At 42.9% G+C, this 27,050-nt stretch overlaps 1 protein-coding gene across 1 annotated transcript in view; it reads left to right on the plus strand.

Annotated features, from left to right (window-relative positions):
• Positions 1-27,050, plus strand: part of DNAH3 (dynein axonemal heavy chain 3) — a 171,886-nt gene that overhangs the window by 61,743 nt on the left and 83,093 nt on the right. The window contains exons 23-38 of the mRNA XM_087417087.1: positions 843-959; positions 1,750-1,929; positions 3,333-3,469; positions 5,615-5,816; positions 6,976-7,068; positions 8,740-8,850; positions 12,224-12,338; positions 14,901-15,099; positions 16,637-16,745; positions 16,972-17,085; positions 17,849-18,025; positions 19,897-19,988; positions 22,263-22,482; positions 23,075-23,209; positions 24,444-24,555; positions 26,139-26,380. Coding sequence (XP_087273213.1) covers positions 843-959; positions 1,750-1,929; positions 3,333-3,469; positions 5,615-5,816; positions 6,976-7,068; positions 8,740-8,850; positions 12,224-12,338; positions 14,901-15,099; positions 16,637-16,745; positions 16,972-17,085; positions 17,849-18,025; positions 19,897-19,988; positions 22,263-22,482; positions 23,075-23,209; positions 24,444-24,555; positions 26,139-26,380 — 2,355 coding nt within the window. The remainder of the gene's footprint in view (positions 1-842; positions 960-1,749; positions 1,930-3,332; positions 3,470-5,614; positions 5,817-6,975; positions 7,069-8,739; positions 8,851-12,223; positions 12,339-14,900; positions 15,100-16,636; positions 16,746-16,971; positions 17,086-17,848; positions 18,026-19,896; positions 19,989-22,262; positions 22,483-23,074; positions 23,210-24,443; positions 24,556-26,138; positions 26,381-27,050) is intronic.

Here is a 27,050-nt window from a genome sequence, read left to right on the forward strand (position 1 = left end):
AATATATCCTAACCCCAGTCTAACCACCCAGATGTAGGCTTGAAGGAATTGAAAACACAGTGAGAAAGACCAGACTTGCTGCAGGGGGCAGACCCTTATCAGCTTGCTTGCCACAGTGACCGGAGAGGAAAAGTGCCATCCACAGAGGCTGACCTTTAAGGCACAGGAACCTTAACTACTAGTAAAATCTGGCCCAGTAAATGTATAGGCAGAGGGTCCCAAACTTGCTTGGTTCATGACATCATCTGTGTCTAAGTACTTTTTTCCTGGTTCCCTTCCCTAGACCAAAAGAAATATCTCATAGCTTTGTTTATGAAGTGATGAGGTTCCAACAACTTAATAAATATTTATGTCTCTGTCAACTAAACAACTGTTTAAAAAAAATACATGTAAATTGAAAGAAAAAACATGTGTATCTCATTTTTAAATAACCACAATTATTTGCTATGAGTTTGCTGCAGTGCTCTGGGTCACCTCAGCACACAGTTTCAGAATCATGGGTCTGGGCCTAACCAGTCAGATTAGTAGCTGATTCTACGTGAGGGAGAGCAAGGAAAGCAAGTGGACAGGGAAGTAGGAACATAGGGAAAGGGGAGAACTCTTCCTCCCCCAACAGACACTAGTTGCAGGTCTGGGCTTGCACTATATTCGATTTCTGCAAAGGAAGTGGAAAATACATGTCTTTAAGAACACTTTCAAGGATGAAAATAGAAATTCCATCTTTTGCAAGACTTGGATTCTTGTCTCACTGGGGTAGAGATCTGAGCTGTGAGGCCTTTGGGGATCAGCATGAAAAGCGGGTGTCTCGTGATTTTGACAGTGTGGGGCATCTTTATTTGCAGGATACAAGCATCCTGTGTGCAGTTGATGACATTCAACTGCTACTGGATGATCACGTGATAAAGACCCAGACCATGTGTGGCTCCCCATTCATCAAACCAATAGAGGCGGAATGCCGGGTAAGAGGAAGTGAGATTGGGTGTTTTGTGATGTCCTATTAGCTCTGGGTTTCTTGGAGGAGGGAGAAGATTTTTAAGTTCGTTTAATGAAGAAACTCGCTTTCTCCTGATTGGAAAAAAAAGCAACACAAGACTGAAAGCAATAACCATCCAAGTAAGCGTATGGCATGCTGAGCCTTTGCAGCAGTCTTCCAGAAGAGGAGATGATTTGAATGCACCAAATAAAAATACATTTGGAAAGTATCTCATGGGCTATAGTAATCTAGAATGTAAACTATACGGAGTAGGGATTTGGCCTCCTTTCCTCATTGTTTGTAGAAGCGGCATAGACTAAGGGCACAAACTCTGCAGCCAGACTGCCTGGGTTCAAATTTTGGTTCTGCCCCTTATTAGTTAATGTTGGACAAGTTACTTAAACTGTTGTGTCTCAATTTCTGCATGTATTGAGTTTTGTAATAATATCTCCCTTGTAAGTCTGTTGTATTAAATTGGTTTCACATACATACCAGCACTCAGATCATCCCTTGTCACAGAGTAAGCTTTATAACTATTTATTATTATTATTATTATTATTATTCCCCTAGAATGTAAGCTCCATGAGGGCAAGGACTCTTGTTTTTTTCTTTCATTACTATATCCACATTGCCTAGATCAGTGACTAGAACACAGGGAGCACTCAATAAGTATTTGTTGAACAAGTGAATGAGCGAATAAATGAATGAATCCATCAGTGGGCCTGTGATGCAGAGTGGCAGATTAATGATTCAAATATGAAATGCTAAATTTGCAGAAGTGGGAAGAAAAGCTAGTTCGTGTGCAGGAAATTTTGGATGCCTGGTTGAAATGCCAAGCCACCTGGCTGTACCTGGAACCAATCTTCAGTTCAGAGGACATCATAGCCCAGATGCCAGAAGAGGGCAAGAAATTTGCCATCGTTGATAGTTACTGGAAATCACTCATGTCCCAAGCGGTAAGGTTTTACTCCTTAGCACATCTAGCCATCAGGAACGTAGGATGCCATACAGATGTTCCTCGTTGTGCAGCATAGCCATGTCCCTTGAAACTTGTAAGTAAACTAGATTTTTGCAAATTTCATATTTTAATATATTTTTTCTAATTTTAAAAGTTATTGTTATTAAAAATCCAAACACAGAAACGTAATATAGAAAGTGGAGGCCTGTTGAAATCCCACCTCCTTAGAGATAGCTATTAGCAGTTTGTAGAATTTAGCTGTCATTCCTAATGAAGTAGAAGACTTTTCTATACGTTACAGGATGATGCAATAAAACATTTGTAGATTGAGAATCCTTTTAGAATTCCAATAATTATCCATATTCAATTACTCAGTTACTTAACAAATGTTTATTCAATACCTACGATGACCCAGACGTTGTGTTAGGAGTCAGAAAATACTGGAAGATGTCTAGAATATGATTTCTACCTTCACAGAATTCACTGTCTTATGAGGAGACAGGCTTAGATAAATATAAGCTTAATAGAAGTATATGCAAACAGTTTCTAGAATGCAGAAGAGTGACTTAGTTGCCTGGGAGTGTCAAGGAAGGCCTCCAAAGGGGGTGACATTGGAAACAAGCCTCGAAGAGTGAGTTTGCTGGATGGACATGGCAACCAGGGGCATCTCTTAAGAGGTGATATCTTTTTCCTTTTTGAAGTCTAATGTGCTCAAATTGGGGTGCACTTACAAAGAATTTGTCTCAAGGGTATTTATCTGCCCTGGTTGTTTGCAGGAATGAGATAAGTGGGAATTTATTTTGCCCAGCCAGTGGAACCAGTTTTCATGATATCCTGCTTCCTCAGACTTCTTATTAGTTAAGATTCTTTGGTTGCAAGTAACAGAAACCCACTCGAAAGTAGCTCAAACAAAAAGACCACATGGGTGTCTCATGGAATCCAAGGGCAGAAAGTACAGCCAGGCCTCGCAAAGGATGGAGCTAGAACCCAGAAATCTCTCAGGAACAGAGTGCTCTTTCTATGCCTGCTTCTCTCTCTCTGCAGACTGGCTTACTGTACCACTCGGTCACATAATGGAAGACAATCCTCACACAGCAGCAAAGCCCCCTCATTCAGGGGGCTAGCCCAGACTAGTATAGAAAGTCATGACTGGAATTCCCAAATCTAAGGATTTAAAATATAATTGGCTCACTTGGTTTCAGGTGCCTAACCCAGGACCAGTCAACCATGGCCAGAGGAACAGGGTCAAGTTATACGGGCATTCACCCTTGTGGAATGAGGAGGCAGTTAGCTGGGCAAGGGGGTTCATTAGTTAATGGGCTGGTCATACACTCATTACAATGACCAGTCTCAGAATCTGGGAACTTCATGATTATTCACTCCTTTTTTGATGGAACCTAGGTGAAAGATACCAGAGTTCTGATGGCAGCAGACCAGCCACGGATGCTTGAGAAGCTTCAAGAAGCTAACCTTCTGTTGGAGGATATCCAGAGGGGGCTGAATGATTACTTGGAGAAGAAGAGACTTTTTTTTCCCAGGTATTGAGTATTGTCCTTTTGTTTGGAGTTGCCAATTAATAATAATAGCCAACACTAAACAGTATTACCATATGCCAGAACACTGGTCTAAGTGCTTTACAGGTTTTAACTTTTTTAACCCACACAATAATCCTATGAGGTTAGAAGCGTTATTAACCCTATTTTACAAAAGAGGAAACAGTAACTTGCCAAAAAACACAGGAGTGGTAAATGGAAAAGCTAGAATTCAAATCCAGGCAGTCTGGATAAGATACTTAGTTATTTAACCTTCCTGAGCTTCATTTTCTCCCGAAGTTAAACACACACACACACACATACACACACACACACACACACGACTATCTCAGTATTTCTTTATGCATTTTTATAGAATAAAATTAAGAACTCTCAGCAAACACTTTGAAAATGTTATTGACAGTCACTTTTTTTTTTTTTTTTGCTGAGGAAGATTGGCCCTGAGCTAACATCTGTGCCAGTCTTCCTCCATTTTGTATGTGGGTCGCCACCATGAGTAGCATGACTTGACGAGTGGTGTAAGTCCACGCCCAGGATCCAAACCTGTGAACCCTGGGCTGCCGAACCAGAGTATGCAAACTTAACCACTACAACACCATGCCAGCCCCAATAGTTACATATTTTAAATTAATTTTTTAAAAAATACAAAGTACTTAGTCATGATTTTAATGTTAAATTATACAAATATATTGATTATTACTCTTCAGCCCTTGAGCCTTATTCACTATCACACGTGGTGGAGATAGAGGCAATGTAAATCCATAGAGATCACCTGTTTGAAATTCACTTGGGAGTGGGAGAAATTGACCTCCTCATTAGATATTGGTCAGTCAGTGGGCCAACAAATAGTTACTGAGCTCTTCCTACCTGCTCAACACGACAGCTACAATGTATTAGTTTGCTTTGCTGCATAACAAACCACCCCAAAACATAGAAGCTAAAAACAGCAACTGTTTATTTAGCTCACAATTCTGTGGGTTGGCAAATGGGGCTGAGCTCAGCTGGCTGGTTCTTCTGGTCTCATTAGGGCTCATTCATGTGACTGCTGTCAGCTGGGAGTCGATTACCTCAGTCACTTGTCTGGTAGTTGGCTTCTTGTTTGCCAGGGCAGCCTGGATAGTTGGGCCACATGTCTTTCATCCTCCAGAAGGCTAGCCTGGGATTATTCACATGGTGGTGGTCGCAGGGTTCCTCAGAGCAGTGAGAGTGGAAGCTTCAAGGCCTCTTGATGTCTAGGCTTGGAACTTGCGCAGACTCATGTTTGCCACAGTCTGTTGGCCAAAGCAGGACACAGAGCCAGCCACAGTCCAGGCCAGGTTCAGGACATGTGAGCATAGACTTCACCTCTTGAGGGGAAGAGCTGCAAATATTGTGGCCATTTTTGTAATCCACCATGTAGTATGAAGATCATAATCAGACCATCCCTCTGTTATGGAACTTTCAGCCTAGTGGTCACAGTAGAAGTTTGTCCCTTGAACATTTTCTGAAGGTTTGTTGTTACTTCTTTGAGGGCCTGAGCAAGAGAATGAAGTTATCTTACTATCTCTGATTTAAAACAGTAAAGGCTTCTGCATGTAACTAGGTTTATTATTAACATGCACTTCTTATTTCATACGTATGACATTTTCTGTCATACCTGGAGATAAGGAAAGACAAGGAAGTCTCCTCTCTTTCTTCTGCCCAGTGGTTTTCAACCCTGACTGCAAATCAATTTAAAAGTACAAAAAATTTAAATGTACCAATCCCCAGACCCAACCCCAGATCAATTATATTAGAATCTGGGCAGTGGAATTTTGGCATCGGAATTTTTTTTAAAAGCTCCACTGGTGATTCTAAAGTGTGGCCAAGGTTGAGAACCACGGCTCTATTCGGGTTTCTGTCAGAAGGTAGCACCCCACCACCACTCCCGTCAACCATATTAAACTCACATATACCAGCTTTCATTCTTTCTCTTCCTCTGAGACAAAACCATCTCCAACCTCTATGCCCCAGATGAAAAATGGTGAAGAGGAGTCTAGAACATAGCTGGTATTCCCTGAGGGGTCATCTACCTGTTGGGAGTATCACCTTATTGGAAAAAGAAGTTCTCAGAAGAGATTCCAGTTGCCATCTTCCTTTGCTTTGAAATAGGTTCTTCTTCCTGTCAAATGATGAGCTGCTGGAGATCTTGTCAGAGACAAAGGACCCCCTCAGAGTGCAGCCCCACTTGAAGAAGTGCTTTGAAGGAATTGCCAAGCTGGAGTTTACAGACAGTCTGGAGATTGTGGGCATGATCAGCTCAGAAAAAGAAACTGTTCCATTCAAACAGAAAATCTCTCCAGCTCAAGCCAAAGTAACTCCTCTAACCCATTTTTGGTTCTTTTCTCCATAACAGAGCCAAACAGAGGGAGAGCAAACAGAGCATATTGGTTAAGCATTTGGGCTCTAGTTCCAGACTGCTTGGGTGTGCAACACCTATGTTCCACAACTTAATGACTGGGTGACTTTGGGAAGTTAGTTGGTCTTTCTGAGTCTCAGTTTGCCCATCTCTAAGATGGGGAGTATACTGAAATCCATGTGACACACTAAATTTGTGGAAGGATTTCCACCAAACTTGATGTGAAGGCAGTAGCAGGAATCAGATCCAAACAGCTGATGCTGCTCAGATCTCCATGAGCAGAGCCCGTTAAAAGTGATCCGGTCAGATGGACAGCTTACTGGGGCAGGCGGTTTTAAAGGTCAATAAAACATCATGGAATTGATGCCATTTACCTCAGATTTTCATACATGTCTCCTTATGTGATGAGTAAAATGTAAATTACTTGCACTCCTGCTGAACATGACAGCACCCTTGAGTGGTAATAGACAAGCACCCTTGGCCTCCTTTGTTGACCATTTTTGCCACCCGTACATGTAAATTGCAGCACCCAGGAATCACATCACCAAACCAGACACTAGCGAGCTCATGGGCACCTGAAGCCAACAGCAACAGTTACCTGAAATTTTAAAACTGAATAATTTGCTGCACATTCGAATTACCTGTAGAGCTTTAAAAAAAAAATCCAAATGCCCAGGTTGCATCCCATACCAATTAAATCAAAATGTCTGGGAGTGGGAGTCAGGCATCTGTATTTTTTTAAAGATCTCCAGATGATTCTAATGCACAGCAAAATTTTGGAACCCCTGGAATAATGCATGATTTAGAACTGAATGAGTAATTTATTTTATGAACTGAAACATAAATGTGTCATTTGCTTCCTGGGAAGTCTGTTTCAGAAAATGACAAGAAAGGAATGCATGTTAAAAATCCCCCCACTGCCCCTTTGACAAGACATACACTTCCTAGAATACAGTAATTAAATGTAAAGCAAATAGTTAAAGAATATCGGCTTGAAGGGATATCCAACCTTTGGCCTTCCTCCAGCCTTGTCCTGAGAGAAAGGTGGGCTCTGCCCATGGTCCATCCCTCTGGGCTTGGCTAACTATTGCTGCCTCTCTGTCTCACCCCACAGGGCATGGTGGAAAAGTGGCTCCAGCAGGTGGAGCAGATGATGCTTGCCAGTATGCAGGAAGTTATTAGACTTGGGATTGAAGCATATGTCCAGGTAAACAAGAATCAGGGACCACATGCCAGGGTATTGGTACAGCAATAAGAACTTTGGGGAGAAGGTTAAATGGATCAGTTCTAACTGCCCCTCTGTCTTCTACCAAAACCCACCCCTCTCCTGGGTGGGTAACACCTGATCCCTGTGTGCCTTTCTCTCCTTTCCTTGTAAATCCTGGGGCATGTACATGTTTCTGAATATGAAATGTTTGCAGTTAGAAGCAGATGACAGAGGCATAGCTAGTTAGCCAGAACCCTCTGGTTGCTAGGGGCCAGCCCTTCCTGTAAGATGAATTGATGGCAGGAGGTCTATTTAGAGCCCCTTCCAATTAAGCATTCCCCTCCTGGATTTTTCATTTACATTATACATGCCCTGAATGGCACAACGCATTAAGCTGTCAAAGCTTTGGGTGTTGGGGGGACAGGTGTGACAGAAGGCCTAAGGGAAGAGAACCTGTCAAAATCACTCTTTAGCCAGCTTCCAGCAAGGTTAATGTTGGCAGACTAGATCTTTAGTCTCCTCTACTTTATGTGCCTTTTCTTCTCCCTTTCAGGCCCCATCCCCATTCCCAGGACCCCTTCCATCAAACAAAAGAACATTCAATTAACACCTTCCACTAAAGTACCAGGTCAATAAAACATCATGGAATCAATGCCATTTAACTCAGATTTTCAAACATGTGTCCTTCTATTATGAGTAAAATATAAATTATTTCTACTCCTGTGGAACGTGACAGCATCATCGAGTGGAAATAGACAAGCACTCTTGGCCTCCTTTGTTGACCTTTTTTGCCACCCACACATATAAGTTGCAACACCTGGGAGGGAGTCACGTCACCAAACCAGACGCCAGCTAACTCACAGGCACCCAAAGTCAACAGCTACAGTTACCTGACCCTGCCCTCCCTCTCAGTAGTATTTGCATTGTAAATGAAAGGCCAATCTTTAGTCCTATTATATATTTTAAATCAAAAATTAAATTAAAGAAAAAAAAAGATATGCTGAATTCCTAAAAAAAAAAAAAAAGTTAAAGAAAAATGGGTACCTGGATGAAATTATTTCATGCAATTGCATCTATAGCAAGAGTCAGCAAACTTTTTCTGTAAAGGGCCAGATAGTAAATGTTTTCAGCTCTGCAGGCCCTGCACACCTGTCACAATTATTTATTTTTGCCTTTGCTATGCAAAGGCAGCCATAGATGATATGTAAACATTGGGTGTGGCTGCGTTGCAATGCAACTTTATTTACAAAAACAGGCATGGCCAGATTTGACCCTTGGGCCATAATTTGCCAGATCTATAGTTTAAAAAAAAAGTTGGGGGCAGAATGTGGCTAAGGAAATTGTGGCCCAGCACTGCAATATTGTGTAGCCATCAAAAAGAGTAATTATGAATACTCTCTGAACACGATCTTGATTAGAACTATGTAAAATCCCTGGATTGGGAGTAAAGAGTTGATGAGATTGTTGGTAATGATTTTTTCTTTTTCATAAAACTCAGGGAGGAAGACATAAATCAGTAATCCCAGAGATGTCAAGTCTAGTAGCTTCTGAGGGTGGGGAAGGGTTTTGTTTTTGTTGAGGGGGTGAGAGGGTGGAGGATGTTTTTAAGAAGTCAATTTAAATCACACAACAGGAACTGACCCTACACCATGCCCCACTGCACTTTCTCAGGTCCCTCGTAATCACTGGGTCTTGCAGTGGCCTGGCCAGGTGGTTATCTGTGTCTCCTCCATCTTTTGGACCCAGGAGGTGTCCCAAGCCCTGGTTGAAAGGACCTTACCGGTAAGCGAGCCTGTTATGAAGCTTGTAGAGGAGATTCAAACTGGAGTAGGATTTGAATCACATGTAATTAGAGTAGCCATATTTTCTAAACAAAAAAAAAGAGTCGTGGCATCCAACCCATGTCATTGCAGAAGCCAGGGTTTTCATGGGGACAGTGGGAAGGACAATTTGGAATTGGGCCTGTCCTGGAGTTCTATAGTATAAGTTCTCTCACAGTCCTTCCCAGGCAGGATTCTAAGTTTTATCAGCCTTTGCTTCCAGGGGTCAACCTGGCAGAATTTCCACCACCAGAGACCCCATGTCTTCTTCCTGTGCCAAGAGACCACCTGGTTCTGTTTTCCTCTCCTGCTCCACCATTACCCCCTTCTCACCACTTCCAGTCCAACACAAACCCACCTCCAGCTCTTCCTTCAGCTTTATCTTGAGACCAAGAGTGCTCAAGTCCTGCTTGTCCTCAGATCTAGACACACGTTCTTCCAGTTAACCCCTGCCGTTGACGCCAGTGCCTGAGAGTTCAAGACCTGGATGGTCTTGGGTTCAAATCCTGATACCTTCATTTGTTGGCCCTGTGACCACGGGCAAGTTACCTAACCTGAGTCTCAGTCTCCTTGTTTATAAAATGCAAGGAATTATAGCACCACAAAATAGTACTGTGGGAGGGTTAAGTGAGATGCTGGTAAATTATTCAGTACTGAGATCCTAAGCTATAAGCCCCACAGGGCAGAGGCCATGTCTGTGTTGCTCACTGTTGTATCTCCAGGGGTGATTGCAGTGCCGAGCATATAGTAGGTGCTCAATAAATATTAATTGAACCAATGAAGGGTAACTCCGTTCCCAACCTTTTTACCGTGGTATAATTTCCCGTGATTATCTTATCAGACCTTCTGTTATTCCCCCTATAGATGATTGGCTGTGGACCAGAATATATTTTAATTTACTATATTTTGCTTTACATATTAAAATTAGAACATTAGTATTTGACCACTTTTCAAATTTATACAGATTTCATGTTGATAATTCCTAAAAATGTTTTGCAATTTACACTTGCAAACTGCTTTCATGTATATCATTTCAAACTTTGGAAACACTAAAAAATTCTGACTTCTGTGACTGCATCTCTGTGCCCAGATTTCCTACCCATAAAAGGACAGAATGCTTCACCTCGCACACCTAAGCCCTGGAGTATATGCATGCTGAATGATGTGCCTTGGCATCCTGATGGAAGCAGGTGTTGGTACAGGATTGCCACATCCAGTAGTCCATCCATTGTCCATTTAACAAATGTTTGTTTGGCATCTGCTCTGTGCTAGGATTAGATTAGAAGGGGATTAGAAGTGAATGAGAGAGACATGGTCCCTGTCCTTATGGATCTACAGTCTAGTGGGGGGGGGAGATAAAAAATCTCTTTTAGGGGCCAGCCTGGCGGCGCAAGTGGTTAAGTGCGCGTGCTGCACTGCGGCGGCCTGGGGTTCGCTAGTTCGGATCCCGGGCGCGCACCGCTGCACCGCTTGTCAAGCCATGCTGTGGCAGCGTCCCATATAAAGTGGAGGAAGATGGGCATGGATGTTAGCCCACGGCCAGTCTTCCTCAGCAAAAAGAGGAAGATGGGCAGATGTTAGCTCAAGGCCAGTCTTCCTCACACACACACAAAAAATCTCTTTTATAAAACTGTAATAAGGAAAGTACAGGGATCCAGGAAGCATAGGGAGGAAGGAGAGAAGTAAGAGAGGGGTTAGGATTGGGAAAGATTTCCCAGAAAAGTGTTGTCTAAGAGGAGACATAAAATATGAATAGGGATTAGCCAAGCAAAAAACAGGAGGAAGGGTATTCCAGAGAGAGAGACCAGAATGTACACAAGTCTGAAGATGAAAAGCTTGGTGCATTCTAGCAACTGAAGGCACTTTGGTTCAGAAGAGCTGTGGAATGAGTGTGGTTAAGAGAGATGTGGTGATGGGGCCGGCCCTGTGGCGTAGCAGTTAAGTGCGTGCGCTCTGCTGCTGGCGGCCTTGGTTCGGATCCCGGGCATGCACCGATGCAGTGCTTGTCAGGCCATGCTGTGGCGGCCTCCCATGTAAAGTGCAGGAAGATGGGCACGGATGTTAGCCCAGGGCCAGTCTTCCTCAGCCAAAAAAGAGGAGGATTGGCATGGATGTTAGCTCAGGGCTGATCTTCCTCACAAAAAAAAAAAGAGAGATGTGGGGAGCAGCTCCAGCACCAAGGGCATTACAGACACGCCAGGGGCAATAGGGAGGCATTCAAAAGCCTTCTTTTTTTCCTGCTATGTGTCAGGGACTTTATTGTTAATAATGAACACAACCACCACTATTTACTGGATGCTTTCTTCACATTGTGCCAAGTGTTTCACATACACTATCTCATTTAATTCTCCAAACAGCTTAAGAGGTAGCTGTAATTATCTAGATTTGATAGAACAGGAGACTGAGACTCAGAGGGTTAAAATCGTTGCCCAGAGCCACATAACTAGAAAGTGGGGAAGATGAGATTTGAACCTAGGGTGGTCTCACTTTTTTTTCCTTTTTTAAAATCATTTTTATTTTTTCACTCTTTATGTTGAAATAATGTCAGACTTACAAGTAACGTTGTGAAAATAATACAGAGACTTCCCATACACCTTTCATTCAGATTCCCCAATATTAACATCTTATATAACCACAGCACAGTTATCCAAATCAGAAAACTAACATTGATGCAAGGTACAATGTTAATAGCTAATCTATAGACCTTTTAAATTGGCTCATATAAATGTAGCCAATTGCCCCAATAATGTCTTTTTGTCTGGTCCAGGATCCAATCCAGGATTACTTGTTTATATGCATTTAGTTTTCACATCTTCTGTGTCTCCTTTAATCTGAAAAAATTTCAGATTCTTTTTTGTTGATTCTGACTTACTGTATAATTTATTTACAGTAAAATTCACCCTTTTTAGTGTACAGTTCTGAGTTTAGATGAACACATACATTTATGTAACCACCATCACAAAAATCAGGATATAGAACAGTTCCACACACCCCCCAAAATTCCCTCCTGCCCTTTGTAGTCAACCCCTTCCCCTACTCCAATCCTCTGACAGCTACCAATCTGTTTCTTACCCCTGTAGTTTTGTCTTTTCCACAATATCATAAAAATCAAATCATACAGTATCTAGCCTTTCGAATTTGGCTCTTTCAGTTAGCATAATACATTTGAAATTCATCTAGAGGTTGATGACTAGGGGTGAGGGAAAGGGAGCTTGAGGGATGACATCCAGGTGTCTGGCTTGGGCCATGGGATGGTGGATGGTGCCATTACCCAAGAACGGGTTACTAGAGGAGAATCCACGTTAACCAGTTGTCCCCTCCTATGCCCCTGCCAGGATTTTCTGAAAAAGAGCAATGATCAGATTGCAGAGATTGTCCAGCTGGTACGAGGGAAGCTCAGCAGCGGGGCTCGACTCACCCTCGGGGCCCTCACGGTCATTGATGTCCATGGTAAGCAAGGAGACTCCCCTGGCAATACTGACTGTCCAGGAATAGCAACCAGGCTTGCCTGTCTCCCTTCTTCCAGATGGAGTGATTCAAGGTCTCTCTTCCCGTTAGGGAGAGACTCCTCCAACTGAGAGTAAGGTTGTGGGGTAAGGAGAGAAGCCAATGCTTCTGAGTATCTCTATCTTATGTTTTCCCCTCCGATCCCCAACTTATTTCCAGGAACCCTCCAAGCAGTGCTCTTACTGAGACAGTGATGGCCAAGACCATTTATGAGATTCACCAAGTTGGAATGATGTTTTTGCACTGACCATAGCTAATATTTTTGAATACTCACCAGGTGCCAAACTTTGTGCTGAGTGCTTGACATACATTATCTCCTTGTTACACACATTTCACAGATTAAGAACCTGAGGCTTAGAGATGTCTATAACTTGCTGAGAGGTACACAGCCAGTAAGTAGCAGAGGCTCCTTTGTAATTTGAACCTAGGTCTGTCTGATTCCAAACCTAAGAGACTGAAAATGGGCAGTGACTCAGGGAGGGAGTGGGTGAGAGATGATGCCTTCCAGCTCTTCCTTAAAAAAAAAAGAAGAAGATGAGGAAGAGGAAGAACTGGAGTCTTTATATAAAACAAACCACCCCCACACCCTCACTCCATCATCACCAAGGAAACTAGGGCTGGACCAGGCTGGTTGCCTGGGAACAGTGTCTCTCTTGCTCACACACCCAACATCCTACTGGCATTTCATGGCATCTTATTCTCCTTAAGGTGGATGCTCATTTCAGTCTGATTTCTTTTGGATAGACTAGCATAAAATCAGGGAGAGAGAAGGGAGAATGCGATCTTCATCTGGCCGCGTATCTACTCCAGGTAGGAGTAATAATAAGTGCAGGCGTTACTGCTCAGGGTTCCCCACAGTGTTGAGTTCATACACACACACACACATGTACACACACTCTTGCATGAACATGTGGACACGCACACTGTATAGCGAAGGCATCCCCAACTCAGTCCCTTGAGATTCACCTTCCTCTTGGGTCTCATGCAGAGCCCCCCTCCTGCTACCTCTGGATTCTCTCAAGAACCTGGAGGGAAATTAAATTCCTTGGGAAGAATGGAAGAGCCATTGATGTAATCTTCTTCAAGGACTCTTCTCTGCAGAGTTTTGGATTTTACTGTAATAAAGATTTCTCTCACAGAGAGGCAGTAGACTTACAGAAGTGTCCCTTGGCAACGTTATGTTTCTGAGATCCTAATTTCAAGCTGCTGTACTAGTTCTGAGATCTTAATAGCTCTTGCCCTAAGAGTTACCTAAAAAATAATAATTCTTGGGGCTGGCCCGGTGTTGCACGTGGTTAGGTGCGCACGTTCTGCTTCGGCGGCCCGGGGTTCACAGGTTCGGATCCCAGGCGTGCACCGACGCACCTCTTGTCAAGCCATGCTGTGGCAGCGTCCCATATAAAGTGGAGGAAGATGGGCACGGATGTTAGCTCGGAGCCAGTCTTCCTCAGCAAAAAAAGAGGAAGATTGGCATCAAATGTTAGCTCAGGGCTGAACTTCCTCACACACATACACACACACAAAATAATAATAATAATAATATAATAATAATAATAATTCTTATAAACATATGTCCACTCTTTGACTTTGGGGCTCCCATCACTGTGAGAAAATTAAATTAGGCTCATAATTCTGTGAGAAAAGGAAGGAAACCTAGAAATGTATCTCTCAGCTGGTTTTTCAGGCCCCCAGATAGAAAGAATACATCTAACCATGGATTCGTGGGACCCCTTCCGTTGCCAACTCCATTAGGCAAAGCTGATTGTATTCTCCTAGGATATCGTAGAGGCCTGGAACAGGGCCAAAAGGATCATATTGGGGATATGACAGCATTTGGGGTAACTACATATTGCAAAGCCCTCTGAGTCAATCCCCCAAGAATTTAGGAATAATAATGGTAGCTAGTACTTATATAATGTTTTTATATACCAGGCACAGTTCTATCTATCTGTCTGTCTATCTATCTATCTATCTGTGTATATGTGTATATATATAGATACTTATCTATGTGTATATGTAGATGTGTGTATATGTAGATGTGTGTATATATATTTGTGTGTATATATATATATATTCATCTAATCCTCATAATAACCCTATAAGGTGGGTACTGTGTTACCCTCATTTTATAGATTATGCAACTGAAGGACAGAAAGATTGAGTAACTTGCCCCAAGTCACATAGCTAGTTAATGGCAGAACCAGAATTTAGACCCAGGCAGTTCAGTTTCAGAGTATGTACTTTTAATGCCTCTGCTATACTGCCTGAGAGCAGACAGTGCAGCAGATTGTCTGCCTGGCTCACTGGGAGAAGCAAAGACCAGCTGCTGAAAGATATTGTTGCCTGCAAGTTGGGGGTGGTTGAGGAGGGTAGTTGAGCCTAAAATCGTTCAGAGAGTGAGGAGTGGCCTTGATGATGCTCTCAGACCTCTTCTGTGGAGTCTGTGGAGATGGGAGGATGCTGATGGCTCTGCATGGGTGTTTTTCTGTGTCTGTGTCCTAACAGCTCGTGATGTGGTGGCCAGGTTATCTGAGGACAGCATCTGTGATCTGAATGATTTCCAGTGGATCTCCCAGCTGCGCTACTACTGGGTGGCAAAGGATGTGCAGGTGCAGATGATCACTACAGAAGCCCTGTATGGCTATGAGTACCTGGGAAACTCGCCCCGGCTGGTGATTACGCCCCTCACCGACCGCTGCTACAGGTAAACTCCAGGGCTCCCCCAGACCTGAGGGGTGAATAGAGAACTCCAGAAGGAAAACCTTCTGGGGGAGAAGGTAGGTGCATCTTGAATTGGTTACCTTTACCCTCTTCATTTCAGGTCCTCAGATTTTAGGATTTTGCCTTTGGTCACCATGGCCCCATCGGTGGGCATGGAAACTAGGCCTTAGGCCAGAAAAGAGAACCCAGTAGAAGTCCTAATGCAAATTAACGTAGTCAGACCAATAAGCACAACATTGGTGCCTGTCCTCGAAAATGGCACGGTACTTAGCCAGCTCTCCAACAGCAGGAATCAAGATGGTGCCTGGAGATCCCAGGCCAAGAGATAGAAAAGGGGCCAGGTGACAGACCCAGGCAGGGAGTCTGGAAGCTCTGCCAGCTCTGGAAGCTCTGTCTGATGGAGAGATACGGTCATTCTGTGCTCATCAAAGTGCTCTGCCACTTTCCTTGGAATTCATAACATTAAAAATCTGAACATTGTGAATTTGTCAATTTTGTGATGTTTAGATTTTCTTTGATTTTTGTATAGTCTTTACAGTGGAATGTTTTTTCAATTGTAAAGATAATACTTGAGGGCTGGCCCCATGGCTTAGCGGTTAAGCGCGCGCGCTCCGCTGCTGGCAGCCCAGGTTCAGATCCCGGGCGTGCACCGACACACCACTTCTCCGGCCATGCTGAGGCCGCGTGCCACATACAGCAACTAGAAGGATGTGCAGCTATGACATACAACTATGTACTGGGGCTTTGGGGGAAAATAAATAAATAAATAAATAAAATTATAAAAAAAAAAAAAGATAATACTTGAGTATTTTCTCCTTCCAAGGACCTCGATCGCTTGTTTTCTATGTTCTGTGATTGCTGTTCACTTATTCATTTATTCCACTCATTATTCAACAACCATTTCTTGAACTTTACTGTGCACCATGCATGACCTCCAGGAACCCTCAATCTAATGGGGTTGGGGAGGTAGACATACTCAAATGATTACAAGATAGTGTGTTAACTGAAATTATAGAGGCTCATACAAGGACCTGTGGAAACACAGTTAACACATAATTTATTTCCAACATTTATCTTGCCCCTACCATGTGCCAGGCACTATATTAGTTTTCTGGGAATATGGAACTGAATCAAATACGGGTGCTGAACTCAAGAGTTCTTAATCTAGTGGAAGGTTTTATTTTCATCATTCCATTAGCATTGGTGATCTTTGGAATGTGGAGTTTATAAGGATTTTTTACTTTCATTTGATTCATTTATATATATATGTATTCATTTATTCACTCAATCTTTCATTCAAACAAATGCTTATGGGTGCCACCCATGCACCAGGCACTGTGCCAGGCTCTGAGCTTACAATGCTGAGTAAAACAGAATTTTTTACAATGATAATATATTGGTCATATAATCAGGGAAAAATTTTAAACTATTTGTGTGAGTCAAAATAAAATAAACCAAAAGTCAGTTTCTTTCCTGTGTCTTAGGACTCGGGCACTGAGTTCTTATTTTCTTCCCCTTAGGACACTGATGGGAGCTTTGAAGCTGAACCTTGGGGGAGCTCCAGAGGGTCCAGCTGGGACAGGCAAGACAGAAACCACCAAAGATCTGGCCAAAGCTTTGGCCAAGCAGGTAGGGAAAGGCCACCCATCCTTTTCCTCTCCTCCCACCCCTCTCTCGACCCCTGTCCAGGGAAGTTGGCATGAAGTTCAAGATGGTGTAGTGTAACAGGCAGAGTGGGGCCCCAGCTCCTTCAGTGAACAGAAAGTGAGGAGCCCCACCCCTGTTTCACTGTGCAGAGTAATCCAGATATGAGGGAACCCATCCTGAATGGAGCCCACATCCTCCCTCTCTCTAGTGTGTGGTCTTCAACTGCTCAGATGGTCTGGATTACAAAGCCATGGGAAAGTTCTTCAAGGGGCTGGCCCAGGCTGGAGCATGGGCCTGCTTTGATGAGTTCAACAGGATTGAGGTAACCCTGCTAGTAGGCTACAGAACAGAGGGTTAGACGTGCAGGGACCCTTTTCTGGGCTCTCAGCTCCTCAATGATAAGGCCTTATGTCTCTTCCATGGCCTCTTGCACACAGTAGGTACTCAATGAACTTAACAAAAACAGCCCCAAGGAGACAAAATGAATATTTTATACACATATGCACCCTCATCATATTCATTCATTCACTTGCTCATTCAAAAATTTATTGAGCAGCTACTATATGTCAGATACTCTGCGTATGTTCATGATACAAAGATGAGTAAGCAATGGTTTTGCCCTCTAGACTGTTACAGTCTAAAAGGGAAATAAAAATTAAATGAAACAAATAGAATATTATAGAAGTCTATAGTACTGGTACAAAAGAGGCTTCACAAAAGAGGGGGTAAGTAATTCTATTTGGGTGGGGAATTTAAGTCAGGAAGTGTAAACATGCACTTAACGTGTAAACAGTAAACACTGTTTGAATACCTACTACGGGTAAAGCATTATGCTAGGTGTTAGAACAAAGATAAATTACTGTGGAAACTACTCACATGCACACACACTCACGCACACCACACACACATGCACCAATTTTTTTTTTCTTTACCAAAACCCAAAATCATGCTCCTAATTTTGAATGTGAAGATGTGGTTCTCAGATGATTAAGTTCTTTTTTTGCTAAGTGAAGGGGACTCTGGCAGAGTGGGGTGAGTGGCTGTCAGGAGCAGGAGCCCACATCAGCCAGCCATTCTCACCCCAGGTGGAAGTGTTGTCTGTGGTAGCTCAGCAGATTCTCAGCATTCAACAAGCCATTATCCGGAAGCTAAAGATGTTCATCTTTGAAGGCACAGAGCTTTCTCTGAACCCAACCTGCGCTGTCTTCATCACCATGAACCCCGGGTATGCTGGCAGGGCTGAGCTGCCAGATAACCTCAAGGTAAAGATCAGTGTGTATAAATGCTGTGTGTACTTTATGGTATAGAAACCTCTGGAAATACCCAAGGGTCTCACAGAGAAACCCAATAATGGGACCAGGTGGCATTTTTCAGCTGTGAGAAGTAATAATGGGGTCTCAGTGGTAGTAAGATGGTACATGGTTATGTTCTGACACAACCACTTCCCCAACAAGGTCTCTTGGAGGATGGTTCTTATATGCATAATAACCAGAATCAATTAGGAAAAGTGCACACTAGGACAAGAGTGTCTGCAGGGATCAGACGGTAATGTAAATGAGAGATCTGCATGTTAGCTCTCCATGTTAGATTTACACAAGCAACTTTCATGAGACAGTGTGGTATACTAGAAGGCACCAGGGGTTGGTGTCAGGAAGCCTGGGTTCTACTCCTGGCTCTGTCTCTAACTAACTGAGAGGTGGGAAAACCACAATAAGAGCTTACAGCTGGAGGCACAGACATACCAGCGGATTCATGAAAAGATTCAGGAGAGGGTCATGAATATCTGGGGACGTGGATCGACTGGCAGTACCTACAGAATGCTGCCAAGCTCTTGGCCAAGTGTCGATACACCCTGCAATACACATACCCGTATGCATACTACATGGAATCTGGACCCAGGAAGAAGCTGTTTGAATACCAGCAGGCTCAGCTGGAGGCTGAGATTGAAAACCTGTCATGGAAAGTGGAGCGTGCAGACAGCTATGACAGAGGGGATTTAGAGAACCAGATGCACATAGCAGAGCAGCGGAGGAGAACCCTGCTGAAGGATTTCCATGACACGTAGGTTGGGACACGGATGTGCCGGAGTGAGGAAGATGTGGCTGCGAGGTCTCCTGGCTGCCATACTGCATGCTGCAGGCTCTTCCTTTCACGACCCCAGGCAACAGCCAGGGCACCACTCCTGAGAGACACTGGCCACACACCTCTTAGTCGATTTCTGTTTTCTTCTCATCTTTTTGCTTTTTATTTCTATCAGGGTAGAGGCCATGTTGAATTGGCCACTTTTCAGGACTTTTAATTCCCCCGGATGGTGGTTGGGAGGGAGGGAAAGTTTTTTCTGAATGACTATTAATAGTATTAGAGCATTACAACTTACGTAATTTTCAAAAGTTGTACAGTTATACAAAAAAGGGCAAACAAACCATAGAATTACACAGAACCCTTTTTAGAAATAAATTGGCATTGGAGTGTTTTAAAAAAAAAAAAAGTGACTTAGGCAAGTCACTTTTCCTTTAAGATCTAAGGCAGTAATAACAACAGCTGATGTTTATTGAGCACTCACTATGTGCTACATACTTTCCTAAGCACTTCACTTATGTGATCATTTGTTCTCATGATAACTATGAAGGGGGCACAGTTGTTAGCCCATTTTGAGATGAACGACCTGAGGTCTAGAGAGTCACATAACTTGCCACAGCTAGTAGGTAGCAGAACAAGGACTCAAATCAAGATCTGACTTCGGAATGCTTCTGACACATAATAATCCTGCATTCCTAAATGACTTCTGCTGTCCATATTGAGCACTGGAAAGCTCCAGTAGTTGAGTGATGCCCATTTGGCATAGGAGAATGAAGTGTTGTTAGGACACCAGCACCTAAGGCCTTCCTCACAACCATGGAGGGCCCGAATATGACAACATGTACCTGGACAGGACCAGTGGGGAGGTGAGTGGAGCAGTGGCTCTGTCCAGTGAAGATGATCCCTCTGCACTGACTTGTCTCCCAGCCCTCCTTTCCTTGATTGTCACTGGAGTGGCCTGAATGATCATGCTACTTCTCTTTGCCTCTGTAGATGTGCCTTCCCCAGTGTTCATGGTATGTGTTTAGGTTCTGAGTGGCTGTTTCTTTTCCAGGCCTTGTTTCGGACAGTGGCCATGATGGTGCCAGATTATGCCCTCATTGGAGAAATCTCTCTCTACTCTATGGGATTCCTGGACTCCAGAAGGTATGTTAACATTGGTTTTCTAAAGGCCCTGAGGGGCCGGCCCCGTGGCTTAGTGGTTAAGTGCGTGCGCTCCGATGCTGGCGGCCTGGGTTCGGATCCCGGGCTCGCACCGACGCACCGCTTCTCCGGCCATGCTGAGGCCGCATCCCACATACAGAAACTAGAAGGATGTGCAACTATGACATACAACTATCTACTGGGGCTTTGGGGAAAAAAAAAAAATAATAAAGGCCCTGAAAGAGTGGCTTTTTGTGTGTTGGATTCAAGTTGGGTTGCCCATTGGAAGAAAAGAGAGAAACTTGAGAAACAGGCTTCTGCTCACAAATTGATCTGAAAACACATAGCCCTGGTCTTGGTCCTGACCCCATCCCTGACTGGGAAATGGCCCAGAGTCCCAAGACAGGGCTTCCTCTCTCTCTGCACACACCTGGACTTCTGTGAAAGAATGCAGCCACTCACCTCCTCCCCACCCTTCACTCTAACATACGCACACACACACACACACGCACACGTTCCTAAACAGCTTAAGGCAAGACTGAAAAACATGAAATTATTCCAAGATTTAAGAGGAAAATTTAATATAATTTTGAATTAACATTGTTACCAGTATAACATCTATTTACTATAATCAACCAACTGGATTATCTTTCATTCAAGTATTACTCAGTTTTCCAAGACACACGCACACATCATTGTCTTCATCACACACACCAAGAGTTATGAATTTTCATTGTAAAATGGCTTTTATCTATTCCAAATTTTACATTTGTCTTTTTACGTTGTCTTGGCCATAATTAATTGCTTTTTTTGTTACCGCAGATGTGTCCACAAGGCCTTCAGTGTCTTTGTGGCTGGCTTAATCCATGGGGCTGCAGAGATTCTCAATAGAATGTGTCACTTTTCCTGGGCCAAGAGACTGTTTCAATCATGAGGTTTAATTTATTTTTTCTGTAGGAGACCTGGATTACATTGATTTGCCCACTCAATTCATTTATTTATTCAATTGGCAAACCTTTATAGAGCTGCTTGCCTTATGCCCAGCCCTGTGCTAGGTGCTGGTGAGCAACACAGAGTCTTTGCTTTTAAAGTAAATTAGTCTGGGCCGGCCCCGTGGCTTAGCGGTTAAGTGCGCGCGCTCCGCTACTGGCGGCCCGGGTTCAGATCCCGGGCGCGCACCGATGCACCGCTTCTCCGGCCATGCTGAGGCCGTGTCCCACATACAGCAACTAGAAGGATGTGCAACTATGACATACGACTATCTACTGTGGCTTTGGGGAAGAAAAAAAAAAAAAAAGGAGGAGGATTGGCAATAGATGTTAGCTCAGAGCCGGTCTTCCTCAGCAAAAAGAGGAGGATTAGTACGGATGTTAGCTCAGGGCTGATCTCCCTCACAAAAAATTAAAAAATAAAGTAAATTAGTCTTGTAGAAAGGAGCCTCTCATGGGGAATGTGCATAAGTATATTAGGTGGGGTAACCCTGACCCCCAGATCCCAGTGGCTTAACATAGCAAAACTGTATTTTTCACTCACTGGAAATCCAAAATGGGTGTTTGTGATCGGGGCAGTTCTTCTGCAAGGGATGAGTCAGGGACTCAGTATGCTTATATCCCACAGCTACAACACATGAGCGTGGAGAAGGTTTTTATGGACCAGCCCTGGAAGTGGCATACTTCTCTTTCGTTCACACGCCACTGGCTATGCCTCAGTGGTCTGGCCACCCCATGAGTGCATGGGAGGCTAGGAGATGTGGTCTAGCTGTGTACCCAGGAAGGATTAGAAATGGCAGTGCACATGAGTCTATATGTGTTGTGTGTTGAGTATATTAAATTATGAATTAGTTTCCTTAAAAAAGTAAAGCATGGACAGTGAACAAAAAAAGTAACATTACAGAAATGCAAAAAGTGAGCGTCCCCTCAGTGACCCTTAGTTCCACTCTCCGGGGATTAACATTGTTATAGTTAATAGTTTGATGTATTCTTCCCAAATGTGTGTGTGTGTGTGTACACATACATTTATATATACATATAAAAGTATATGTACATTTAATTTCTTATACAGTACATATTATACGTATTTATATGTGCTTGGTTTTTTTCATTCTACCTTGGAAAGAGAGTTAGCTCATTATGGTAACTCCATTAAAAGGCCTTCAAATGATAGGGCTTCTCCATCAAGTCTGTGGGCAAGCCTGGTTTGTTGAGGCATGTTGAGAATGTCTGTTGAGCAGGATGTGCTCCTCTCTGGGGGTCCGCAGACTTGTCTTTGCCCTTCCAGTCTTGCCCAGAAGATTGTGGCGACCTACCGCCTGTGCTCGGAGCAACTCTCCTCTCAGCATCACTATGACTATGGCATGCGTGCAGTCAAGTCTGTGCTCACTGCTGCTGGCAACCTGAAGCTCAAGTACCCGGAGGAGAATGAGAGTGTCCTGCTGCTCCGGGCCTTGCTTGATGTCAATCTGGCCAAATTCTTGGCTCAAGATGTCCCTCTGTTTCAGGTAGGTAATGGTTTGGGACCAACCACTGGACCTCAGCTTCTGAAGATGAAATGTTTCTCTGGCACCCTCTCTACCTCCTCTCCATCTCATGACACCTCTCCATCTCCAGCTAGCATCTCTGTTGCCAGATACCCTCCCCCAGATGTTAAATAATAATGATGATAGCAAAATCTCAGTCTAGTTCCTGATTTTAATAAAAATGGTTTTACTGAGAGAATAGTATTTGCAGTTGGGTTGGGTAGTTGTTTTTTTTTTAATCAAATTTACTTGGTATTCATTTGTAATTAATTAATGCCTATCTTCCTTACCAGGCTGTGAGCTCCACGGATTATGACTATCTTGTTTATTCCTAATGCAATAACTAGAAGATAGTACGGACTCATGAAATATTTGCTGCATTGTAAAATAATTTGGGAGGGAAATCGGTTTTACAGATAGTGTTGGAATTTGTAATTTTGGGTGGGTTTTGGTGTATAAAAGTGAGGTTTGAAATTTTTCAAAGATTTCTGCTGTCTATAGATCTCGTTTAGAAAATGTTGAGGTCATGTATCTGATAATTCATCTTTTCCACCTTCTCTCAAATTCTTAACAGGGAATTATATCAGATTTGTTTCCTGGAGTTGTTCTTCCAAAGCCAGACTATGAAGTTTTTATGGAAGTACTGAATGAGAACATCCAAAAGATGAAACTCCAGCCAGTACCTTGGTTTATTGGGAAGATTATCCAGGTTGGTTCTTTGCACCCGTATGGGAATGTACCTGTTTTACTGTTTGCTGGAGTCAGGAATTGGATAGAGTTATGGCAGATTGGAACTAACAGACAGCAATCAGAGGTGCCTGAATAGAGACGGAAGTAGAGATGAAAACACTTAACAATCTCTTGTGCCTTCAGCTTTCATTTCCAAGAGTTGAAATTTAAAATCCAATATTTTTCCTATGACCATCTTCTTTGGGGTTTCTTTTTTTAATTTAGGGATGAAATAAAACCTTTGGGGGCATTGGGCTTTGAACTCCTCAGGACTTTCTCGGTTTTCAATAATAGAAAGCCAACTCAAGCTGCCTTAATCAACAAAAGGGAATTTATTCACTTAGCTAACTTGAAAAGTCCAGGAATATGTTGGCTTCAAGCACAGCAGGATCCAGGTTTTCAGATAATGTCATCAGGAATCTGTCTCTCTCCATTTCTGGGCTATGTCTCTCTTTGCATAAAACTTCATTCTCAGTTGGGTCCCCAGCAACCTCAGACTTAGATTGTCCCAGGTTCAAACTCAGAAGGAAAAGGAACATCACTCTCCCAGTGGCTTCAGCAGGTGTCAGGATTAGCTTTGAATTGTGCTGATAAAGTCATGTGACCATCCCCGAACCAATTACAGAGAAGATTATTTCTATTTTACAGCGTGGGGCCTGGCTTGGAAAATACGTTTTCATCTACTGAGAGTTCTAATCAAGTCAGAACAGCATTTAGGCTGTGAGAAAGGAAGTTTCCAATATAAATGCAATTTGCTAAAATGACCATTGTTTCCTTTTCCTCTTTAAAAGCAAATGGAAATGGTATAATGAAAAGATTAGAGGCATTGAAGTCAGATAGCCCTGCGTCCAAACCCTGGCTCCACCACTGAGCCTGGGCAGGTTACTTAACCTCTCTTGGGCTCAGTATCCCATCCAATGATGGTTAATGATACGTGACTGGATTAAATGAAAGAATTTAGGTAAGTTACTCGAGGCTTAACATATAGATAGGTGCAGAGCAGCTATTTCCATCCCTTAAATAATCTGAGACACACACATATATTTATTCATCCAAAAGATATTTAAACAATAGATCACGAAAAGGACTGCAGTTTACTAGAGGTAGGAGTGACTGTGGGAATCCTCTTTCAATCCCTCATTCCTCATTGACTTCTGACTAACTTGCAGTTTGGGGGGGTTTGCCATGATTAACTTCTATGATTCTCCTCCCAGATCTACGAGATGATGCTGGTAAGACATGGCTATATGATTGTTGGAGACCCCATGGGTGGCAAGACCTGTGCTTATAAAGTGTTGGCTGCAGCTCTGGGGGATTTACACACAGGTAAAGCTCACATTCCTGGCTTACAGGGAAGATGGGACTCCCCTCTCAGCTGGCTGACTCCATGGAGATAATGCCAGGCTGTTAGTTTTGCCATCCCTGGATTGTGGCGTCAGAGCCAGAAATAGAACATGGCACACAGATGTCTGCAGGCAGACGATAAAGGGGAGAGGGAGCTTCTAACAAGGGATTCTGTGTGCATATCATTAGGGCTGGAGGAATTTTCTCAAATGCTGAACAGTGCTTCTCCAAAGATTTCCCAATGAGAGAGAAATTCCTGCCACTTTTCCTTTTTTTTTTCTTTCCATCCCTTCTTCCCTTCTCTTTCCTTCCCTTCTTTTTCCCTTTTTTTCTCCCTCCCTCTTATCCTCCCTCCCTCTCTTTCTTCCTTCCTTCCATTTAATTTGGAGGATAAGACCTCAGACTTTTGAATCAGACCCCAGACCATGGGCAGATCACCAAACCCCTCTCAGCCTCTATTTTCCCAGCTGTAAAATGGGATTGTTGTGAGAATTAAATGAGATTATGCAGGTTATGCAGGTAAATAACCTAGCATGGTGCCTACTCAACAAATGGAAGCTATGTTTATGGCCAGAGAAACAGTTTTGGTTTTATATATATATATATATAAAATGCAAGCCTGTGGTTTTGAAAAGCAGTGCCTTGTTGTGCGTATGTTTACATGGTCCCTTCCAGTACTTTATTTTAACATTTTTTTCTAATAACGTTTGATAATTGAGTTGCTGTTGGATTTTTGAGGTTTTTGTTTTGGGGACTACCTTTGCCTTAATAACTAATTTGGACATTTCAAACTTAAGTAATAATTTTGACATTTGAATATAGTTTAGGAAACTAAATGAAGAGAAAGGAGCCTGCTCCATTGTCTTTACCTCAGGATTCTGCAGAAATGCAGAATTTATTTTATTTAGTTCATGGCTTAGGCACTCCAACTTTTCCTTACTTTGAAGGATCATGTAAAAGTGTGGTTATTTTCTGTTATTAAATACGTGTGAATTGCTGTCCATCAGCCTGTATATCCTGGTTGGGTCCTGGAACTCCAACAGTATGCATTTCTGAGGGGACAACTGATGCTTATTGAGTAGCTAAAGAAGAGGTTTCAGGGCTAAACTAGCCCTTCAGATGGAGAAAAGAAAATAACCGTCTTTTCCAGAATCTTTTCCTTGTCAGCTGTTTCCTCATCTCAAGTCAAAGCCAAGGTTCTTAGGGTAGCTGTGAGAGCCAGGTGCCTCAAGAGGCCTGACAGTATGGCATCTCTCTCCTTTACTGCTTGAGTTCTTTTAGGCCCAGGCAGATTGCTTTGGGTCTGACTGGCATGTTTGCCCTATTTGAAATGAGCCTCAGAAGAAAATATGGTGAGAAACTAATGGCTGTAATAACCTAAAAATTTAACACATTGTCTCTCCAGCCATCCCACTCTTTGTAAGGACTGAGCACAGATTTTATTAAGACTCTCCTTGGATCATGTATTCATAAATGTTGGCTGGTCTTTGAGATGTCATTATCTTTTCTCCAATGTTCTAGCCTCACCAGAGCCTTTGTAACTCATGTTGGACCTTCTTGCCTAGCCAATCAGATGGAGGAGTTTGCTGTGGAGTACAAGATCATCAACCCCAAGGCTATCACCATGGGGCAGCTGTATGGGTGCTTTGACCAAGCGAGCCATGAATGGACAGACGGAGTCCTTGCCAATGCTTTCCGGGAGCAAGCGTCTTCAATGTCTGATGACCGCAAGTGGATTATATTTGATGGGCCAGTGGATGCTGTTTGGATTGAAAACATGAACACTGTTCTGGATGACAATAAAAAGGTAGCTGCTGAGTCTGATATCACTTTACATGGATGAGTATAAACTCTTCTGTTGAAGTGAGTGATTGATCAAAACTATATAGTACATACATTTATTACACTAAGAATAAATGCCCCACAAGAAAGTAACAGTTATCAGTTCATGAATTATGTTTCTGTTTGTACTTGTAGTAGGTAAGCTATATGTGTTTAGAGACGATGTTGTATAGTGGTTAAATGCCTTGTTGCTGGCATCTACAGTTGAGCTGTGTTGTATTGGGCAAGTTACATAACTTCTCTGAACCTCAGTTTCCTCATTTGTAAAAGGTTAGTAATAAAATAGGAGTGTTGGTAATTAAATGAGATAGTATATACATAGTACCTGATATATGGAATGTGTTTTGGTTATCCATTGCTATATAACAAACTACCTTAATACTTAGTGGCTTAAAACAACCATTTATTTTCCTCTTGATATTATAGATGAGGAATTTTGGAAGGGCTCAGCTGGGCTCGGCTAATCCTCACAATGTCAGCTGGGGAGCAAGGGCTGGAGGATGCACATCCAAGATGGCTTCTCCACTCAGTGTCTGGAGGCTTATTCCTTCTTGGCGCCTCTCTCTCTCTCTCTTTTTCTCATTCTCAATCTCTCTCTCTCTCTCTCTGTCCCTCCCCCTGAATAGCATCTTATC

This window comes from Ceratotherium simum, chromosome 26 (genome assembly GCF_057802395.1).
Source record: "Ceratotherium simum simum isolate JZ-2026a chromosome 26, ASM5780239v1, whole genome shotgun sequence".
NCBI lineage: Eukaryota > Metazoa > Chordata > Mammalia > Perissodactyla > Rhinocerotidae > Ceratotherium > Ceratotherium simum.